At 38.6% G+C, this 19,176-nt stretch overlaps 1 protein-coding gene across 1 annotated transcript in view; it reads right to left on the bottom strand.

Moving 5' to 3' along the window:
• The window catches only part of LOC121430559 (transcription factor AP-2-alpha-like), a 45,744-nt gene extending 31,922 nt beyond the window's left edge, over positions 1-13,822 (bottom strand). Inside the window, exons 1-2 of the mRNA XM_041627879.1 lie at positions 13,745-13,822; positions 10,283-10,316 (exon numbers count right to left, since the gene is read on the bottom strand). Coding sequence (XP_041483813.1) covers positions 10,283-10,316; positions 13,745-13,822 — 112 coding nt within the window. The remainder of the gene's footprint in view (positions 1-10,282; positions 10,317-13,744) is intronic.
• Positions 13,823-19,176: the final 5,354 nt, after the last annotated feature.

The raw sequence follows: 19,176 nt of genomic DNA, 5'->3' as shown, positions 1-19,176 counted from the left end.
TTCTTATTTACATTGACCGATGCCTTGATGAGGAGGGCTGATGGGATTAATTACTTGAATTGCGCCCTCTTCACGTTGTCTGTTATCATTGGTATGCCACCAGCCACCTCTTTAAACGGCTGAAATCCTACTTGTAATATTGGAGAGTAAAGTTGACTATCGAAAACAGGTTGTCCAAAATCAGAATCCGTTTTGTTTTCATGTGTCAAAGCAAGTCATGACTATCATTTCCAATCATGTTCTTGATTAACCATTTGAAATAAAAAGCAATGGAAATGATCCAGTTTAGGCCTACTGATAAAAAAGGAATTAAGATAACAAACCTTTGAAAATACAATCTTGTAATCAAGGAAGGTGAAAATTGACGCATGCACATCACAGCATCGTTATTGGCAAAGTGACGTACTTTAATCAATAAGAAGTATAACATCTCAAATATATTTTCCTACATCTTCCATTTTTATCGTCAATTCTTCATCTCTTCTTACTCTCAGTTTTCCAGGTAATAGGTTCTTGTGGATGTTATTCCCATTTCCATTATTATTTATTTATTCATTTATTTGTTTTACTTTTTCATTTTTTAGGGGAAAAAATATCTTATTACTTCATACAATACGTACGATCATAAAATCAAGATTTACAAAATTAATAAAGGTTACATTATTCAGTTTTCTTTTTAAATTTACAACGCCCAACACACCGCGATGCTTAATTCATTACGAAAAAAATAACACGTTAGAATGATCGATGTCTTCTCTCTTTTTTATTTGCTATAACATTTCACAATATTTCTTGACGAAAATCCTTCAGAGTCAAGAACTACAAATAAATCTGGTATTTCCCATATCACAGTCAGCAGATCAGCCCACACAAACCACGTCCGTATTGATTACGTTATTAAAGATTGGGTGCTGGACGTTTCATTTTGGCAGCAATTACTGATAATCGAAACTAAAACACGTTGGCTTGGTGGCCAACGAAATTGAATTATTTGATCATATTCTCTATGAATTGGATGGCATCACTAACTACAGTCCACCGCTGGAATAGACTTGTTTCGAGGATTATAATATAGTCCGTCTCCTTCTGTTTTCGGTTTTACCATTGTTTTATTGATATGTTAATATGCTAATTTACAACTTTGCTTGTAGTTAGTATTTGGTCACTTGTGGATTACAAGAGATTTCCTTAATATTTAATCACCAAAATTGTAAGGAGCAAACAAAATATATTCAAATGGTTTGTTTTATCAAATTATTTTTTTGGGGAAAAATGGTTGGCATTTTTTTGCTCTTAAGTTCGTATCTTCTTAAAGAGGCGATATTTGTGAGTGAAGTATTTTGTGTGTGTGTGTGTGTGCACGCGTGTGCGAGCGAAGAGAGAAAGAGAGAGTGTGCGTAACATAGAGTATAAAGGTGTACGTATATGGTTTGTAGGGTTGTGTGTTAAAGCATTCTGTGTGTATGCAGGTTATATACTGTACAATATTGTGTAGGAATGGGTGCTGATTCAACCATCAAATCGAAGATCCCAACAGATCACCGTAGGATATAACAAATACGAATTTATAGAGCATGTCATGAGCGTTAAGACAGAATTATGAACAGAAACATTCGAAGGCTTAATTGACGACTTTTGACGTGTTTGTTGTTAGTGATACGTTTAACAAAAAAATAGAAAAACATTCCAAGAAATAGTTTATTGGCAGAGATATAAATACATCACACAGTCAGCCGCTCTAATTCAACCCAGTTTCATATATCTCTAAACAATCTTTCTGACATGGTAATCTTGGAACGGATGGGTGTACTGTTTCCATCATTTGGCCTTCGCGCACCGGCGGAACATACCAAGGGCTGTCAAATAAGCCGGCGCGTTAAAGCTCGCACAAACTCAAGTTCAACTGTTGAATGAGATCTAAAGAATAATTGCGGTAGCAGTTCTCTACCCTCTTGTTAAGCATGATATGGGGCTATAATTCTGAGGCCTCGGGGCAAAGTGGTTAAACCACAACGGCCCCTAACTGCAGGACTCCACAGCAGGGGCAGGGTGAGTGACCGGACCTAGCCCCCAGTCAGTTCGTGAGATGAAGCGATAGATCCTGGTCTTGGTGGGGGCTGTTGCTAAGGGGGTGTGCACGGGTGCAAATATCGTCACGCTCTTCAGGAACCTTTTCTAGGCCAGATTATGTTGGGGGTCGGAAAGAGAATGGGAGCAACCAACGCGGATGTAATGTATCATTGCCAATAATGATGAAGAGATTGTCAGGGTAGGGCGTGGATGATGATGATAGTCAGAGAGAAGAGGGAGAGGGAGAGAGGGGTGATGTAAAAGAAATAGACGGGTGGCTTGCTACAAAGTGGGAGGGGGGAGGGAATACACAGGAAATCATTTATGTTATTAGAGAAAGAAAAAGGATATAAGGTAATAAGACATGGTTTTGTAGCAGAGAGATGAAATGAGAATAAGAAGAAATATATGAGCTGACGACACAGGGAGAATCAAGAAAAGATAGAAGAAAATAAGAATATGTAGACTGCTGAACAAAGACTGTAGGAGCAACTCAGCGACGAAAATCTAATAAAGACCGACTGAAATGGATCAATGTATTTACTTCTCTAAAGAAAACGAGATTGAATAAAAGCAATCCTATTTGGTTGTAAATTACAAAGATCTGTGGTGATAAGAAGAGAGGTGATGTCATGGAGGAAATATTTTAATAAATATCCTGATTGTACCAAGCTTTCCCGTTCCCAACTCAATCATATCAATCTAGGTCAGAAGTGTGAAAATACGCACAAACAAGGATACCTTACCAGCCTTCCCGTGCTCCGTGAACTTCTGCTTCGGTTCTTGTGCTCTTTTGAAGGTGGTAATAAGTGACCCTCGTGCTATCAATCAGTCCAATAGCATCTATTGAATTTAACAGCTATGGGGTACCGATTGTGACAGTGATCTATTCTTCGCTTTGCCTTTCACCACAAAACTACATCGCATTCTTTCCCAAAAACGAGTTATTACGGGGCTCAATATTGCTTAGGGGCATTTATCATTTTCATTATCGGTCCTTTCAACTTCTTCTATAATGTGGGGAGAAGATGCACTCGGCAATGATAAGTCCCTCGACTAAATAATTGGAAAGCATATTGAAATATGGGCAGTTAAATGAGATATTCAAAGATATCATAACGAAGATGTCATACGTCGCATGGTCTCATTACACGAGCTTATGAAATTTGTTACCAAACATACTAAATAGTGTCTATTAACCAGTTGAACTAACCTAATGGATATTTCGAACGATGCATACTGGATATTTTGATTTAGCTTATCAGAATTCAAATTACACTCAAACCCATTCCAAGATTCCATTAGTGCCATATTTTTTTCTCACCTAGAACGAAAAAAAATGAATAAAAAAATGATAAGTGAGGGAAATGGGAAATATGCGCCATGGAAACCCGATAGAGTTTGTGTTTCTGATCAACACCAGATCAGCGTCCATTACTGTCTATGTACAGGTTATCGTTTAAACTTGGTTTTCTCAAGTGCAAACTATTTCTTCGAATACCATGCTCATAATGTCTATGACGACGATAGTGTTATGTTCGATTTTCCTGGTTATGATAGTGTTATGATGAAGGCCTACGCCACCTATAAAATTATATAAATTCAAAACTATTCAATGGAAAGTAAACTATTCCCAGTTCTTCAGTTGATTTTTTAAAGATTTAAACCAGAACTTTGTCGAGACCTGCATGACCCATAACCTGATATTCAATATTATCATGATAACCCCGGTAACTGCTGTGTCATCTTTCAATTTCCAGTAGAGATGGTGTATGTAACGACAGAGACAATCCCGTGTTTGTTTTCCACATTGTTGTGTCATCCTCCTCCAGACTATAGCCCCAACGTGTGAGGAACATCGCACTGTTTGGGGTTCAAGTTCGGACCCTTGGGGGACACCACGAACTCGGTTCGGTTCTTCCACGGTCTAGAGACAAGGGACGCGACCAGTGATTGATACATCATAAGACGATTAATCGCATTTGGAATTCGACCCAACGTTGAGGAGCCTGTTGACATGTCTATCTATTTCTGCACAGTTATCATAAAGAGGGGACTGGCGAGTCAGGCACATGGCTGATTAGCTTGGGGTTTCACCTTTCGGTTGGTCAGGAAATGTGGTATAATTCAATCCTATGAGTAAAAGAAACCAATATTTGGTGCCTTTGGGGAGACGGGGCAAGGAAGGGGCGAGAGACATGAGAACTGAAAGCGTTTATGAAGTTCACTAACATGAAAGTCTGAACCCGTTTAAAATCCCCATCTGGTGATCGGTATACCCCCCTTCAAATATTGGCAAACCATTTTTCATCAAACACCCTTAAGAAAACCCCCGAAAACAAAACAAAAATCCAATGATGAATAAGAGAAAAAAGAAGTTCATTACACAGATAAGTGAAAGAGGATGGGGAGGGAATAAATCAAGACATAATACGGGCATGGATGAACTTGAGAATTCTTACAGCAACCATGTTGAGTTACAGGCGTGTAATTGGATCAATTGGCAGGGCTGTGCATCGACTGTTCGCGGGCTACGTTGCGCACCAGCGAAAATGGGGTTCGTGATGACAGTAGTTAGGCGCCAGTCGGGAAATTATTTCTGAGGTTTAGGGTGCTAGCAACATTTTCGTTATGGTGAAAAAACAGAATTTTGCCTATTTTTTTATAGGAACCAAATGCGTCAGAAGACGCGAAGCAACTCGATCTTCTCGTGCAAACTTGTAACAATTGATGTCTAGACTAAGGTCACATGATAATTAATGTGATTGCAATTAATTCAACACAATTTGCAACGGTTTATACAATCATCAGCGCATCTTTGTCATTAGAAGTAATAATGATATATACCACGTATATGATTAACAGTTCTTTGAATATTCTTAGAATTAGCATCATATTTGGAGCAATACTTGCAAATAATAAAAGAATTAATAATAGCCATAATAATACTAATGATAATAATTACTATAATAATAATGATAATAATAATATAAGTAATGATGAATTTATTGATAACAATGATGATAATAATGATAAATTACAATGATGATAATAAAGATAATGATAATAATAATAATAAAACTTAGAATTTAGCCTTATATCTTTAGTCATTATTATAATTATATTCGTCATCTTTAGTATGCCTAATTGCACTTTCTTTTCATTGTCATTTGTATTATCATTAACAATAATCATCATTAAAATCCTAATCCTTATTTTCATCACTGTCAAAATTATCATGAATAATCATATCAATTATCATGAAATTTCCACAAAAACCGATGCAAATTATATCTGAAACTGAATATTGAATATACGACACTGATCATATTGATAGTGAACATGAACATAATGAAGATAAAATGATCTTGCAATGAGTTAAACTCACCAATATAGCGTTTAGGAAGCAGACAGAAGAATATAATTAAATAGTGAAAATGACGATATAAAGTAATATCCCCTATAATAAGAATATTGAGGTTATCCTAAATCTCTTTCTTTTGACGAGATAACCACTAAGCTTTAGAACTACTTGGTATCATATCAGATCAATAGATTCGTATAGTTCATTGCCTTGGGCAGAAAGTACATGGAACTTGTGCCAATTCTGTAGGTTAACCACTACAAATGAACACACGCACACGCAACACACACAGGCACAATCTCACACACACACCAACCCCCCCACACAGACCCTCATCCAAACGAATACATTAGGCCTACACAAAAAAGACGTTCACAGGGATATTAGTTAGGGTGAACACCCCATTCAAATCGCTAAATATTGGTCATCCGAACGACCCATTCATACCCATTTTCCGCCTCCTCGCTCTTTCTCTCTCTTGTCCTCTTCTTTTTGTTTACTCTCCGTTCCTCCATATCTGTGTGTGTGTGTGTGTGAGAGAGAGGGTGCGTGTGTGTGTGTGTGTCTCTCTCTCTCTTTCTCACTCTCTCTCTCTCTCTCTCTCACTTTGCCCCCCCCCCAGTTGTCCACTTTACGTTTAGGTGAAAACCATCAGCATCGTCAGGGCGGTATTGACTAATGCAAGGCTGACAACTGATGCGGAAGGACGAGTCTGATGACTGGAAGCAGAGAGAAAAAGTGAGCAATTGGTGGTAATTCCAGGAGATCTGCCAACATTTCCTTTAAGATAGATGGTTCATTTCAACCAAAAACAGCAGTATTCTGTTGGTATACCTTATGACCGATAGACATGGTTAATGTTTGTACAAAATTTGTAACATGCAAAATGGCTAATAAGCATGAAGTTGCGTGTCAATCCGAGTAAAAATAATATAAGAAATAAAGAAAGAAAAAATGCTCACATAGTCTTTGATAACAAACAAATGAAGTAACAGAAAAATTGAGAAAAGGGCAAAGAATCGATTAAGGAAAAGTAAAAGAGGTTAAAGGAAGAGCGATTTGCGTCTAAAAAGGTTATTGCCTTAATAAGGCAATATCCAGGGCAACACTAGTATTGCCCTGGATATTGTTTGTGAAAATATGGACTTACACAGGATTTTTGAGAAAAAGATTGACTTAAAACAACAATAACACGTAAACTATGATGTGGAAGATAATCGGTGAAAAGGTCGATTTCAGATTAAAGGGAGCGCGACCTGATTAAAAGTTAAACAGCTGTTGATAGTGAATTGATTTCTTATTTGATCAGTGGCGAGTCGGCAGCCTTTGTGTCATTGTTATTGTTAAATAGAATATTATATGAGACTCTTTCCGCAGAATGATATTGTTTTAATTAGATTCAGACTGACGTATATGGCCTTGTTACAGCCCTATGTCATTATTCAAGGCCGTTGTTATCTTAGGAAGATGTGGACGTAGGATAGCAAGCTATAATTCAAATACTTTAAGAATAAAAAACCCCGGTAAGGTGTTTGATATATTTATATATTTATATATTTCTGACATTTATACAGGCTGGCACATAACATCTATTTGGTGGTCTCCCATGTGGCCCTCTTAACAAAAGAGCAACAAAATAATGATATTAATAATGAAAATATTAGGTAAGTAATGAAGAAGATATACTACAATAATGAAAAACATAATACAGTAATAATAACATGCAGTTATTATACTAATATAATGGACTTTATCGCATTTTATCCAGAAAGTAATTTATTGAAAGGCTTGTGGCCTCGAAATGATAACTGTAACGTTTATGTCAGGACGTTTCCAAATAACATCATTCGGAAAATCAAGCAAATATTTTGTGACGTTAACAACATTTGGGATTCCACAAGAAAAAAAATGTTGCTGCCCATCTAAATCTGGAGTGAACCTTCAATAAATACTGTGTTCCGTTTCTAATGAAAGCCCATTTGCCTCCTGTCAAATGCACCTTAACTACACGGAAAGAACCAAGGGAAATGAACAATTCGATACAGATTAAAGATAAATATGGGAACAAAGGAAGAAGGGGAATAAAATTCAAACCATCACAAGAGCAAACAGCGAATTCTTTATAGCCCGACTTTCAAAGTGATGATTATGGAAGCAAATTGGGTAAATATAAAGTGAATAAGGTGACCATGGTGACTGGTGAATTGAAACCAACTTGGTCTTGGGACTCCCGTGCACATGCTGCTGCACGGTTTAGATCCCTATCGAAATGTGTAATGCCAAACGTAGAAGGGTATTATCACCCTGACTTTGGAATGGGCCGTTCAAGAGCTGGTACACCAGGATTTCAGAGGGTTCATTGCCCGTGGTGAAGGCCCTAGTGGCAGACAAGACAAAAACAGACGGGGTCCCTTTTGAGAGAGGAAAAATAAAAAAAAAGAATAAAAAAGAATAAGAAAACAACCCCTGCTGCAGCACAGGCAGAGGCTCTTTTCATATTTTTGACGAGCGTACATAACTTGTTTAAAATGCGCACAAATGGCCATTCATCAATTTTACGCCCTAGATCACCAGTATGGTACGAGCACAGAGTCGAAATGACTGTCGTCGCACTGAGCGGTAGGCAACGAAACACCTCCCTGAACACATGCTAACCGACATTACCATCCAACATTTAAACTTAATTATGATGGTTTAAAACGCTTAGGTGCGTTGTAAAAAGTAGCAATTAGGAATGTAACATTGGATAGAATTTACTGCATCCAAACAGTTTTATGGACTTTAAATTTCTCGATTAATTGATACAATTCCTGATATAATTATTGAATTTTGCAATACATTTTTCGTGGGACAGTGTGGAGAATCCATTCCAAAAACATTGTAAGAAGTAGGGCCTACAAGAAGTAGTAACTATGTTGTATTACGTAGGCCTACAGTCATGATAAACATCTAGGTTTTTCTTCACACTACCACTTCATAGAAAATTGCCATTCATGGTCTTCGGTAGTTAAGTTAACACATCGACACGAAAAAGCGCGATTGAAGTATCAAACAAAAATAAAATCTAAAGTGAACACACGAGTTATCGCAGAGAGATTACAAACGTCAGATTGACAAACATGTTATGAAATAGGAGTAGGAGTCATCTAGGATTGATTCCTCCAGGGAATCCTATTGTGATTTGTCTAAAAGTCGTCCTACATTCAGGTAAGTCGTATAGGCCTACAGCTTTCTTGGAAAGAAACAAGAATGGAGAAACGTTGTATGAGACTTCTGCAAAGCATAAACTTTTTAATGAGTCAAGAGAGGATTTGTGTAATATTGTGGTTCACCACGGTGCATCAATTCTTGACCGTATGTATCACTTGGTGTGTTAAACAGAAGAAGTGTAAAAAATATTTCATGACTTACACTTCAGACGCCATTTAAGTGTTGGAAGAGAGCATGCTGATGACGTTTCAGTATAGACGAGGCGTGCTCATCGAGGCGTGGTTTTTCTTTTCGGTCACGTGGTTTACAACCACGCGCAACATGCATTCTTTCGCGCGCATTCGCGAGATGAGCTAAAATCTAAATGCATGCATGGTTAATGAATATTTAGTGAATGAATATTGAATGAATGTTGTCGAATGGCGTCTGGTTGTTCTACGAAGGGGCAAGACCGAAGCGTCGACCCCTGACATAAACGGGCATTGACATACGAAAGGGAAACAAGGAGACTTGTGAATGAGGGTAATTTAGTTTAAAATCCCGTTAAGAATTTTTTTCTGAACAAGAGGCACATACCTCGGTGGAGATGGTAAAGGGATTTTCCACACCGCGCTCTGCCCCTACTCTCACCATCGACGGATTATGCGGTACATTAAAAGAGAAGCGGCTATGAAAGTCCGTGTACACTACTCTAATTCCTACGCGTGGGACTGCGGGAGACGCAAAGCACTAGGAATAGAGAAAGGGACGGCATTATTGAGATTATAACGGCGATAATATTTCGGTCGATGTATTTATGCAGTGCGAGCTGTTTACATGTCTACTTTAGTCTTTTGACGAGCTTTTAGTGGCATGTCAAAATGGAAGGAGGATGCAGAGGGAGATCGAAAATGCTAGGCGAGGGGTAAAAAAAAAGAGTAAAAGAATAAATTAAAATCAAGCAAGAGTGAAAAGGGGAAAGAACTTGACAGAGATCGTGAGATGGAGAGAAGATATGATGTGAAGTGGCAAGAGAGGGGATAGAGAAGACTGTGATACGATTTATAAAATTAAGTAAAAAAGAGAGAATATTCATTGATCTCGGGTGTATCAAAACATAAAATACACGCACACCCGCACCCTCACACACATACGGCAGGTAGCTCTGGGAACCTTATTTCAAGTTACGCCTACTGTTGTTTTCTACATCATTTCTTTAACAGCATATTGACATGAATAATTCCTTTCACACACACACAAATCATAAATGTGTATGTATATACACACACACACACACACACACACACACACATATATATATATATATATATATATATATATATACATTTATACATATATATATATATATATGGAATGATGCTTTGAAATCTATATGTCCATAATATCTAATCTAATTGATAAGATCATTGAAAGAAATAATACAGAAAATAATAAAACTCGGAAATAAAGTTGGTACTAAGCATCAAAATGTACCGGGGGGGGGGGGGAGTTGTTCGCCTGCACCGGCGTTAGCATAGAAGTCTAAAAATAAATTACCACCTGTAGTAGTTCATAGGGTCTACGGATGAAAGAAACGGATATAATATGGGTAAGTTACTATCAAAATACCTTTTCTGATGACGGAATGATGATGCTCACCGTGAATATAATTTGTTGAATCGTCGTGTGCACCCTGTATACAAATAAGGAAACAGAAAGACAAATACATTTTAAAATAAGTATAAATATATCTGGATCTAAATTACGAGAAACGTCTGAAGCACATCATTAAGAAAATCTGACGACATATGAAAATAATGTATATAGAATTAAAAAAAAAAAATCAAGAGAACACTGAGATTCATATGAAGAGAAGGCAGAGAGATGAAGGTAGAATGGGGTACATATATATATATATATATATATATATATATATATATATATATATATATATATATATATATGTGTGTGTTTGTGTGTGTGTGTGTGTGTGTGAGGGTGTGTGTGCGCGTGTATACAGAGAGAGAGAGAGAGTAGGAGAACTATATCATAATGAATATCGCCCTCTCTGTTAGACAACACGACACTGAATTGGTCAAATAGTGTTCTTTCTCGTAATATCTCACACTTAATCACTGATTCGCATGACTAATGTCAGCAGTAAATAACTAGTGAAGCTTCTAATTAATGTTGCCATGCAGTAGATTCTATATTCTAGTTTTCTTGATAATGGAGACAGATTTTTTTTTTAATAGAGAGAGGAAAAAACGATTACAGGTATACACCCTTGACGCTAAAAAATTTACTCATATATTTGATTTGAAACGAATATCTTTGAAACAGAAAAAAAATGCACGGCTTGGTTCAGCTCTAATACCACAGTACGACTGTAGGGCATCTCTGGCGAGTGATGAAGCACAGAAACGAATCAACCATCTCATTACACATGAATGGACGACCTCTTTTTGCGCGGAAACATTTTTGGCCGAATCGAGAGCAAGGATTGGGCTATTTTGGGCGGTAGGAATAGGAAGATAGAATATGTGCAAATTTACCACTTTCTGTCTTCGAATTTTTATTCTGTATAACTGGCAATCCCAAAGAAATTCGAAAGTATAGTAGTAAACAACATGATGACAACAAACCCACATTGGAACATATTTGATAGTTTACTAGAGGACAAATATAAATCTATTGAATTAAATATTGCAAAATTTCCGGTCATATTTGAAGTAGGTAAAGTTACAATCCAATATGATTTCAAGCTGGTATTGACAATCCTTATAATACGATTAATGGGGCATTGGCCTTTAACAGGCAACAAGACGCCCTCTAGGCAAACTGTAATCCAATAAAAGAAAAGGCTATTTATGTTTAAGAGATGAAATCTGAGGAAAGGACGAAAATAAAGCACGAGTATGATAGATTGTCAACTGTTATTGTGTTTCAGAATCAAACTGACGTACAAACTATCCCCTCCTTCAAACTTATATTACACGACATCACCTGCGAGTGGTTACAGCCTATATCTGCAAAACTAGTAGATGACGAAGTTTGATAACAGAAGGAATCATATAAAAGAAGAGGTAGTCAAGTCTGACACAAGTATCAATCAAGAGAAAGACCACAAATTAATTTTTGCTTGGTGTAATAGTCTGCGAATTATTCGAATGAAACAAGCAGTTCATATGCTGTAAATCGTACATATCTACAACATTCTTCTCATCTGGCGATGAGGACAAACGGAGGGGGTTGTACCCTCTGGTACCCCCTATTTGCTGATACCTGTGCCCCAGTCGACTGACCGGGGACAGCATGGTTTAATCCTGTACATGGACTTACATCAGCATACACGGCTAAACGGATTCGACATCAGGCTTGCCCTTGTGACACGATTCATTACGAATATGAAATATTGGAACGACGGTGTAGCAGGAATCGGCGACGCGGATGGAGTTAGGGGGTAACGATTAACGAATGTCCCCCTTTGTACCATATTTGATGTTTTCTTCTTTGACAACAAACATGTGGTTTGGGGATTATTTTGTTGAAGTAATGATTGATCAATTAATTTCTTCATGATGGCTGTGCACACAGTACATGTTCGGTAAGCAGTTCAGTTTACAAAGCTCTATTACCTTACCCCCTTTTTTTCAAAGCCACCCCCTTTGATCCGACCAAATACATCCTGCTGATGCCCCCACTACCTCTGACCATTTCTACCTGCTGCAAAATTTCATTACGAATATGAAAATCAATCTTGTTGTCGGATAATGCCATGTAGATTAAAATTTTCTATTTGCCACATGACGCGATAGAATGCCAAGAGGCTTCACCAGCAACCCTATTACTTATCTGTTTTCGTACTCGTCATAATGTCCAGAATCATAGACAGTGGACTTTTAAGCTCTAACTTAAGAAATACGTGTATCATAACTTTTATTTGGCTACATTTCAAAGCAATTCAGACGATATATATATATATATAGATTTCATTGTTGGGCTAGATTGGGCTTCTTTGGATGAATAGTTTCCCCTTTTATTCAAGAAATATGCTCTATTTATCGAAGGGCAGGGGGTTTACTTTCACTTGGCTTGTTGCGTGGCCTCCGAGAAGAAATCGACATCGTTTCGCCATTAGTAAAGACATTCCCTAGACAATTTTGCTATTTTTCCTTTCCCATTCATACCTCACTTTACACATGTTTAAATAAACGGAGGTGTTTAGCCACCACAAGTATTGGGAGAGCACACAGCGCGGTATAATGAGAGTTTATCGACTTCTTTTTAGCCCAATGAAAGCCGCGTGAAAGCTGACGCGCACGGTCAGGGTTAAGTACGGCGGGTAAGCGTACACTAGACGCACGAGAGTGTGTTCGGCTATTGAGAACTGCGCACCGCGACTCGAAGGCGAGTCGGCACCTCTGTATATTTGGTATACATAACTGACAAGAATTGGTAAACATAGCGAGCAAACATGGAGACGAGGTTGCTCAAACAATGGCGGCTGAAATACGTCGGGTATGTAACACAAAAGCTGCCTACCCTTTTACGTCTCGAGTTGAGCTGCACTTTTCTTAGATATTCAACCTATCTATGATGGTGTTATCTTAGCAACATGGATGCAACTAACACTTTGAAACACTCCAAAACCCGGCATGCTTCGCATTGAATCAAATTTATATTCATCTCTCAGAAGAAATCTTAAAGAATCCAGGCTTTAAATTCGGCAAAATAATTCATTTTTAAATATTATTGTAAATAAAAATAATATTAGTCTGCTAAGCAAGCAAAACTTAACAAGTATCTACCTTTCTTTTTAAATTCTGTGTTTCCTGGTAAATTATTTTAATCGAATTTTACCTAATTTGAAAAGACGACATCCAACAAAATTCAAGGAGCAACAACATTGAGATGCAAAGTAAAATTTTTGATGATATGAAAAGAAATCGTAATTACAACATAATAATAAAAGCATATTCGTTACGTACTTAATAACTGATAATTGATTTTTTTAAAAGAGCTTCATTTATTTCAGGATACATCGTTCCAGAATCATGACACAGTCATGGAATGTTGGTTCAGCTGCCGACTACTTCCTGTTGAACACAACACCTTTACCGGTTTCAAAGGGTTAATAAGGACTGCTTCCCCCTTCCTCTGACCTACTCCATCAGGGGTTACGTTGTGTCTATGCATTTATTTGCAGACGGAAGTTTTTGGAAGGGGGATTGTTACTCTAAAAGTTTGAGTAGTAAGTGTGTGATGACGGTTGGGGGAATGGCAAAAATATTCGAGCGCAAATATGAGACTAGACTCTAACCCCCGTGCACCTGTGTTGTTTTAAAACGGAAATATATCAAACCCTATTTAGTATGGAGTTGAAATGCAAATTATATTATTGTCCGACTGCAGCTAGTTTTTCGGTTAAGGAATGAAATCATTATCAGTATTACAACCATCCAGAAAAAGGAAAGATCAATATGTCATAATCAGCAAGTTAGAAAGAGTTTTTAATCACTCCCATCATGTTCATTACTGGAAATTTGTTTTAACCTTTTACTTTTCTGATGGAGATATCGTGTAAGATAAATTCAACAAGTGCTTTCCATTTTGTGATAATTAATCATTCCCCCAAAAGAGAAGAATAATGTAAAAGGGAATAAGCAAATATATACATGAACATTATTATAGAATGTACAAAGCATAACACGGAAATGAATGGGGGCACATTTACAGAAAGCGATTCACACAACGTCCAATATGTTTCTCGGGCTTTGAGATCCAATGCCTGGATGGGGGTTAGTGTGTAAGACTATGCCGAGGATAGGTTTGGGTTGGAATACTTTAAAGAGAGATAGAGGATGATATGATGAGAAGGTGGATGGTTGTGAGACGAACCTAAACCTCAACAGGCTTGGACGATCGCTAAACAGCGTATAAAAAGGGACATCCGATCCGTCCAACTTGAAGCGCTATCGCGACTTCTTCTTCACGGTGTCTTAGAAACGCGCTCTTGACATCTCAAGAAGGTGTGCTATCACAGGAGGCAGGGTTACACTTGAGCAACAGCTTGGCGAGAGCCTTGCGAGTCGAATCGGACTGGAGACGTTGAGATGCTCTATCGAGAATGCATTTTTAAAAAGGGACGAAGGACTTAGTCTTTCACATGTAGGCCCCTTACCATGTTAACCAAAACGTCTTTGGTCAGCTACTGTAAAATTTTGGCAAACCGGAAGACATACTTGAAGATGGATGCTGAAAACGATGTTATCGGGTAATTTTTCGATGATTCGTAATCTTTTGAACTCAATAGTGCTAAAACGGATATTCTGTTCAGGAGCAAAAATGGAAACTGGTTGGATGAGGAGACAAAGGAGATGAAGGAAGAGATATAGACATTTTCTCAAGAGCGAGGTCCTCGAAAAAGCGCGCGCAAGGGAGAGAGGCAGATTACTATCCAGCCCCCCATGTCCACGGTGTCGTCTGTTCGAGAGCGCGCGTGACGCGAGCATACATTGGGGAGGAAATATTTATGTCGTACGTTTATCATGACAAATTCTCTTCACATCGATTTGCCTCTTGGCTTTCAAACGAGGAGCCCCCAAAGTGAAGACAAGATCAGAGGAACGTAAGGCTACTCCAGACATCTCAAACACTCTTGCTTGTCGGAAAAACAAGACATGAGGAATCTGCTAAACAATGGGATGAAAAGAAAACGCGGTGAAGGGGTTTAGAGTGAGATGTTCGCAACGAAGGTGCTATTCACTTGGGAAGGGGGAGCCTTTTAACATAACTGATTGCGGTCCAAATCGATCTGAGCTGTATTTGTCTTGTTTGGTTAGGTATTTGCCCATTGTTCTCGGCGTGTAATCCCGTCTCACTTGGCCTGCTCATTCATAAAATCTTGTGACAAACATCTCCTCGTCTTGTGTTCCCCAAGTACCAATCAATGCAGGTAAGGGGAAAGGCATTCCTTGCACCGCTTCAACAACTGCATTTCTCAATTCAAACCTCATTCCAGGGTCCCCATGTTATTAAGAAGTGCTAATAGAGCAATAAGTAATGAAAGCACTTGAACAATAATTTACACTTCTTAAATGAGTGATAATGTTTTGAAATACCTGAAACAAATGACCATGCCTTGGGGAATGGGATGAAATGAAGGGTTCAGAGTATATAGGGACGAGAAACTAAAAATCCTGTCTACACTAAATAAAAATGAAGTTCTCATAAACCAGGACTGGGGATCTTGACAAGTACGTGCTACATGGAGCTATATTCAACCAACAGGTTATCTATCTTGATTATTATAGATGGCAACTCCGAGAGGGGCCCAGTTTGATAATATGTAAAAGAACCCAACAACCTATTCAAGTTCACCAGAGAATAGAAAGGACCTGCATGCAAAATTCCTCGACATCATTATTTCCTCTTTCACATCTAACCATTAAAGTCTAGGATGATTAATGTCGGAAATTTTTCCTTTACCCTGGAAGCATTTTCGTTTCCTAGATCATGAAGATTATAATGTATGATTGCTTTTGGTCCTGCCATCGTGCTGTCACGACCCTACTGAAATTTCCGAGCTCGCAGCGACGTAAACAACGCAGAAATCACAAAGGCCAAAGAAGCCCGACAATTGTTAACCGGTAAAATCAATTGTAGTCAAACGAACGATTTCTAAAGACGCTCGATTCAATAGGAAAAGGGGCAATTTGAAAGGCTAAAAAGGATTGCATCGCATTTTGTAGCTTTCCAAAAGCTTCTGCTGTTATTGGAAGGTGAGCTGGATGTTTGTCGATTTAGGAGGGATATAAATTTGTGCAAAAAATAGCTCATGACTGTGTGCTCATGGTACCAACGAGGACCCACCTTGTAGTTTATGATTTGTAAGAACAAGTAATTTAGCAAATGAGACAGCATTTTTCTGTCTACTAATTTTAATAAACCAAGAGTCTTGACATATCTTTGTTGTGGCTGGTGTAATATCTATCTAAGGATGTCATTTTACGTCGAGTATGAGTGTATTCATATTAATGGTAAACAGAAATTAATTACAAATAATTAAAGTACCTTCCATGCCTAGCACTCCATCATAAATAATAAGAACACTGAGTGCGTCTAGTGCTATCCAGATCCGATGTGTGTGTGGGTGTGTCAGGAAGGTCAGGGGTTGCACAGACATATATCAATCAGTAATGATTTATAATTCTTGGTAACGACCTTGAATAATTATAAGTTACCACTACGGTGATACGTTCTTGTAATTCAACCACAGACCATTTAGTGCATTTGCAACTCCCAGATAGATTGACTACCATTTGCATTACTTTCATGTCTCAATAGGTCCATGGTATGATCAACACCCTGAACTTTGAAACGACAAGGCCAGTACATCAGGACACAGCCATGGGGACAGCTTCGGATCAGGGTTTAATCGCAACGACGAGGGCGAGGACTGATCGTTGTATTATCGACCAATTCATAATCCCAATACATTAATGGCCCCCTATCATTGCAGGTTCACTAGGGCCGTCTGCACCATCCCGAGTTTTCAAATTAGCGCGCTATTTCTGATCCGGCAAATTATCCCGATCTGAAAAATCTCGAGATTGTTTGTAATGCAGACGCAATTATCGCGCTAGTTCGTAGGATTAATCTCGAGATTGCAATCCCAAGTCAACTCGGGTTTATTTGCAAAATAGCGCGCTATTTACGAATTATCGCGCTAATTCGTAGGTGCAGACGCACTCGGGTTTGGACTCGGGTTAATTTATTCATGACCTTCACTCCATAATGCAATTCGCGTTCCATTTCCGCCTTGGTAAAAACATAAACAGCGATTATACCGAACGCATGCGAAAGTCAACTTTATCATAGCGTTCATCAATTCCCCAATCAGCAACGATGGTGTCAAGCCCCCCGTGAATGGATTTTGGGAGAGACCAGACCGATGGGGGAGGCGCTCATTATCTGACGATGGTCATAGTCAATAACAATACTGACAGCATTGTCGTCTTATTCCTTCGCAAAATGTGAGCAAATAGCATTTCTTTCCTCCCCCCCCCTCTCTCCTCTCCCCCCCCCCCCCCTCTGTCGTTGCCTCGGAGTCCGCCATCATATTAAACGAAGAATACTTCACTCGCTTATAATTATAGCGCGGCTGAGCTGAGAGGATTGTTGCATAACAACGGTCGAATTCGGCGAAAGAGTACATGTACTTGATTGCATATCGCGGGAAGTTATTCAAAAGCGCGGGCCGTTGAAACTCCAAGATCGAAAGTGCGCATGCTCGGAATATCGGCTTGTTGCCTCGCTCGAGCAAGAATCGCTCTTCGTGCGATGGTGGAGACGGGGTTTCTTGAATCTCGAGATTAATCGCGAAGAGGGCTGATCGGGCTAAAATCTCGAGATTGAGCAAACTCGGGATGGTGCAGCACCGCCTACTGTTATATTAGACCACAAACCACTTGGGTGAACCCTTAATCCAAAGAAGGTAATAGGCCTCAGTAACTAACCACTAATTTCAAACAGCATGTCCGAGTTAACCTGATTATAATTACGTGTGCGGTCCATCACTGACATGGTTGATTGGTAAGGTAGCCCTTGGCGGGTTTTTGCGACGCTCCATTTGCCAACATTATCCAAGAAGTATACGATGCCCTGGCAGAAGCTAAATTGAGATCTGCGGGTTATTAAACCCAGCCTAAAAACTCCAACATAATTCGCTAAGTATTATTTTAAACTATGTAAGACAATAAATACGTTACTTGATTTTAAAACTAAGTGTCATTCATTTCTGCACTTTGAAAATAACTGTGGTCCCCCATAGCATCCAAGATCACATTTTCTAAAAAGCTACTGTCCATTTTCTAAAAGAAGTATTGTAAGATTCATATCTAGCCTACAGTTATGACCCGTACTTTTCAAATCACCAACAAGAAAAAAAATAAATACGGTTTTAGAGAGATTACACATATTCAACATGTTCAACTAATTGCAAATGGAGTGTTGAAGCAAGTGGACAACGCAAAATGTCCCCATACCATTGCCCCTCTTGGCGGGTGGAGAGGAAAATGATGGTAGGTGTTGGCTCACTAAGGAGACAAAATTAAATTACTTTTGAACATTTCCATTGGACATTTCAATTCACGTCCGATATTTCATGAGTCTCCCTATATACCTCTTACATGGCTTTTCAAGTCATGTCACTCTATCGCATCCAACCTTTCTTTTTTAGGCTAATGAAAAAACCGCATCCCGCTTCTAAAAAGCAAAGCTCATCCGATATCTTCTCCACCAGATGGACATCACATGACTTGCCATTTAAAAATGGCGCTGTCCACGTGACCACAATCTCGCACCGAATTCGTGCGCTACCGATATCAAATCGGCCTACATATTGAAGTTCATGTTTACTATCACCCGTCTGCGCAAAAGTAGCCCCAAGCCAACTGGAAAACCCGCCTCGACCGACCACTAATAAACAATGACACTTTCTTATTTGCTCTCTCTATTTGGGTTGACGATGAATGCAAGTGAATGAATAA

Source organism: Lytechinus variegatus, chromosome 17, assembly GCF_018143015.1.
Source record: "Lytechinus variegatus isolate NC3 chromosome 17, Lvar_3.0, whole genome shotgun sequence".
Lineage (NCBI taxonomy): Eukaryota > Metazoa > Echinodermata > Echinoidea > Temnopleuroida > Toxopneustidae > Lytechinus > Lytechinus variegatus.
Note: the sequence above shows the minus strand (reverse complement) of the source record. Positions and strands in the feature narration are given on the sequence as shown.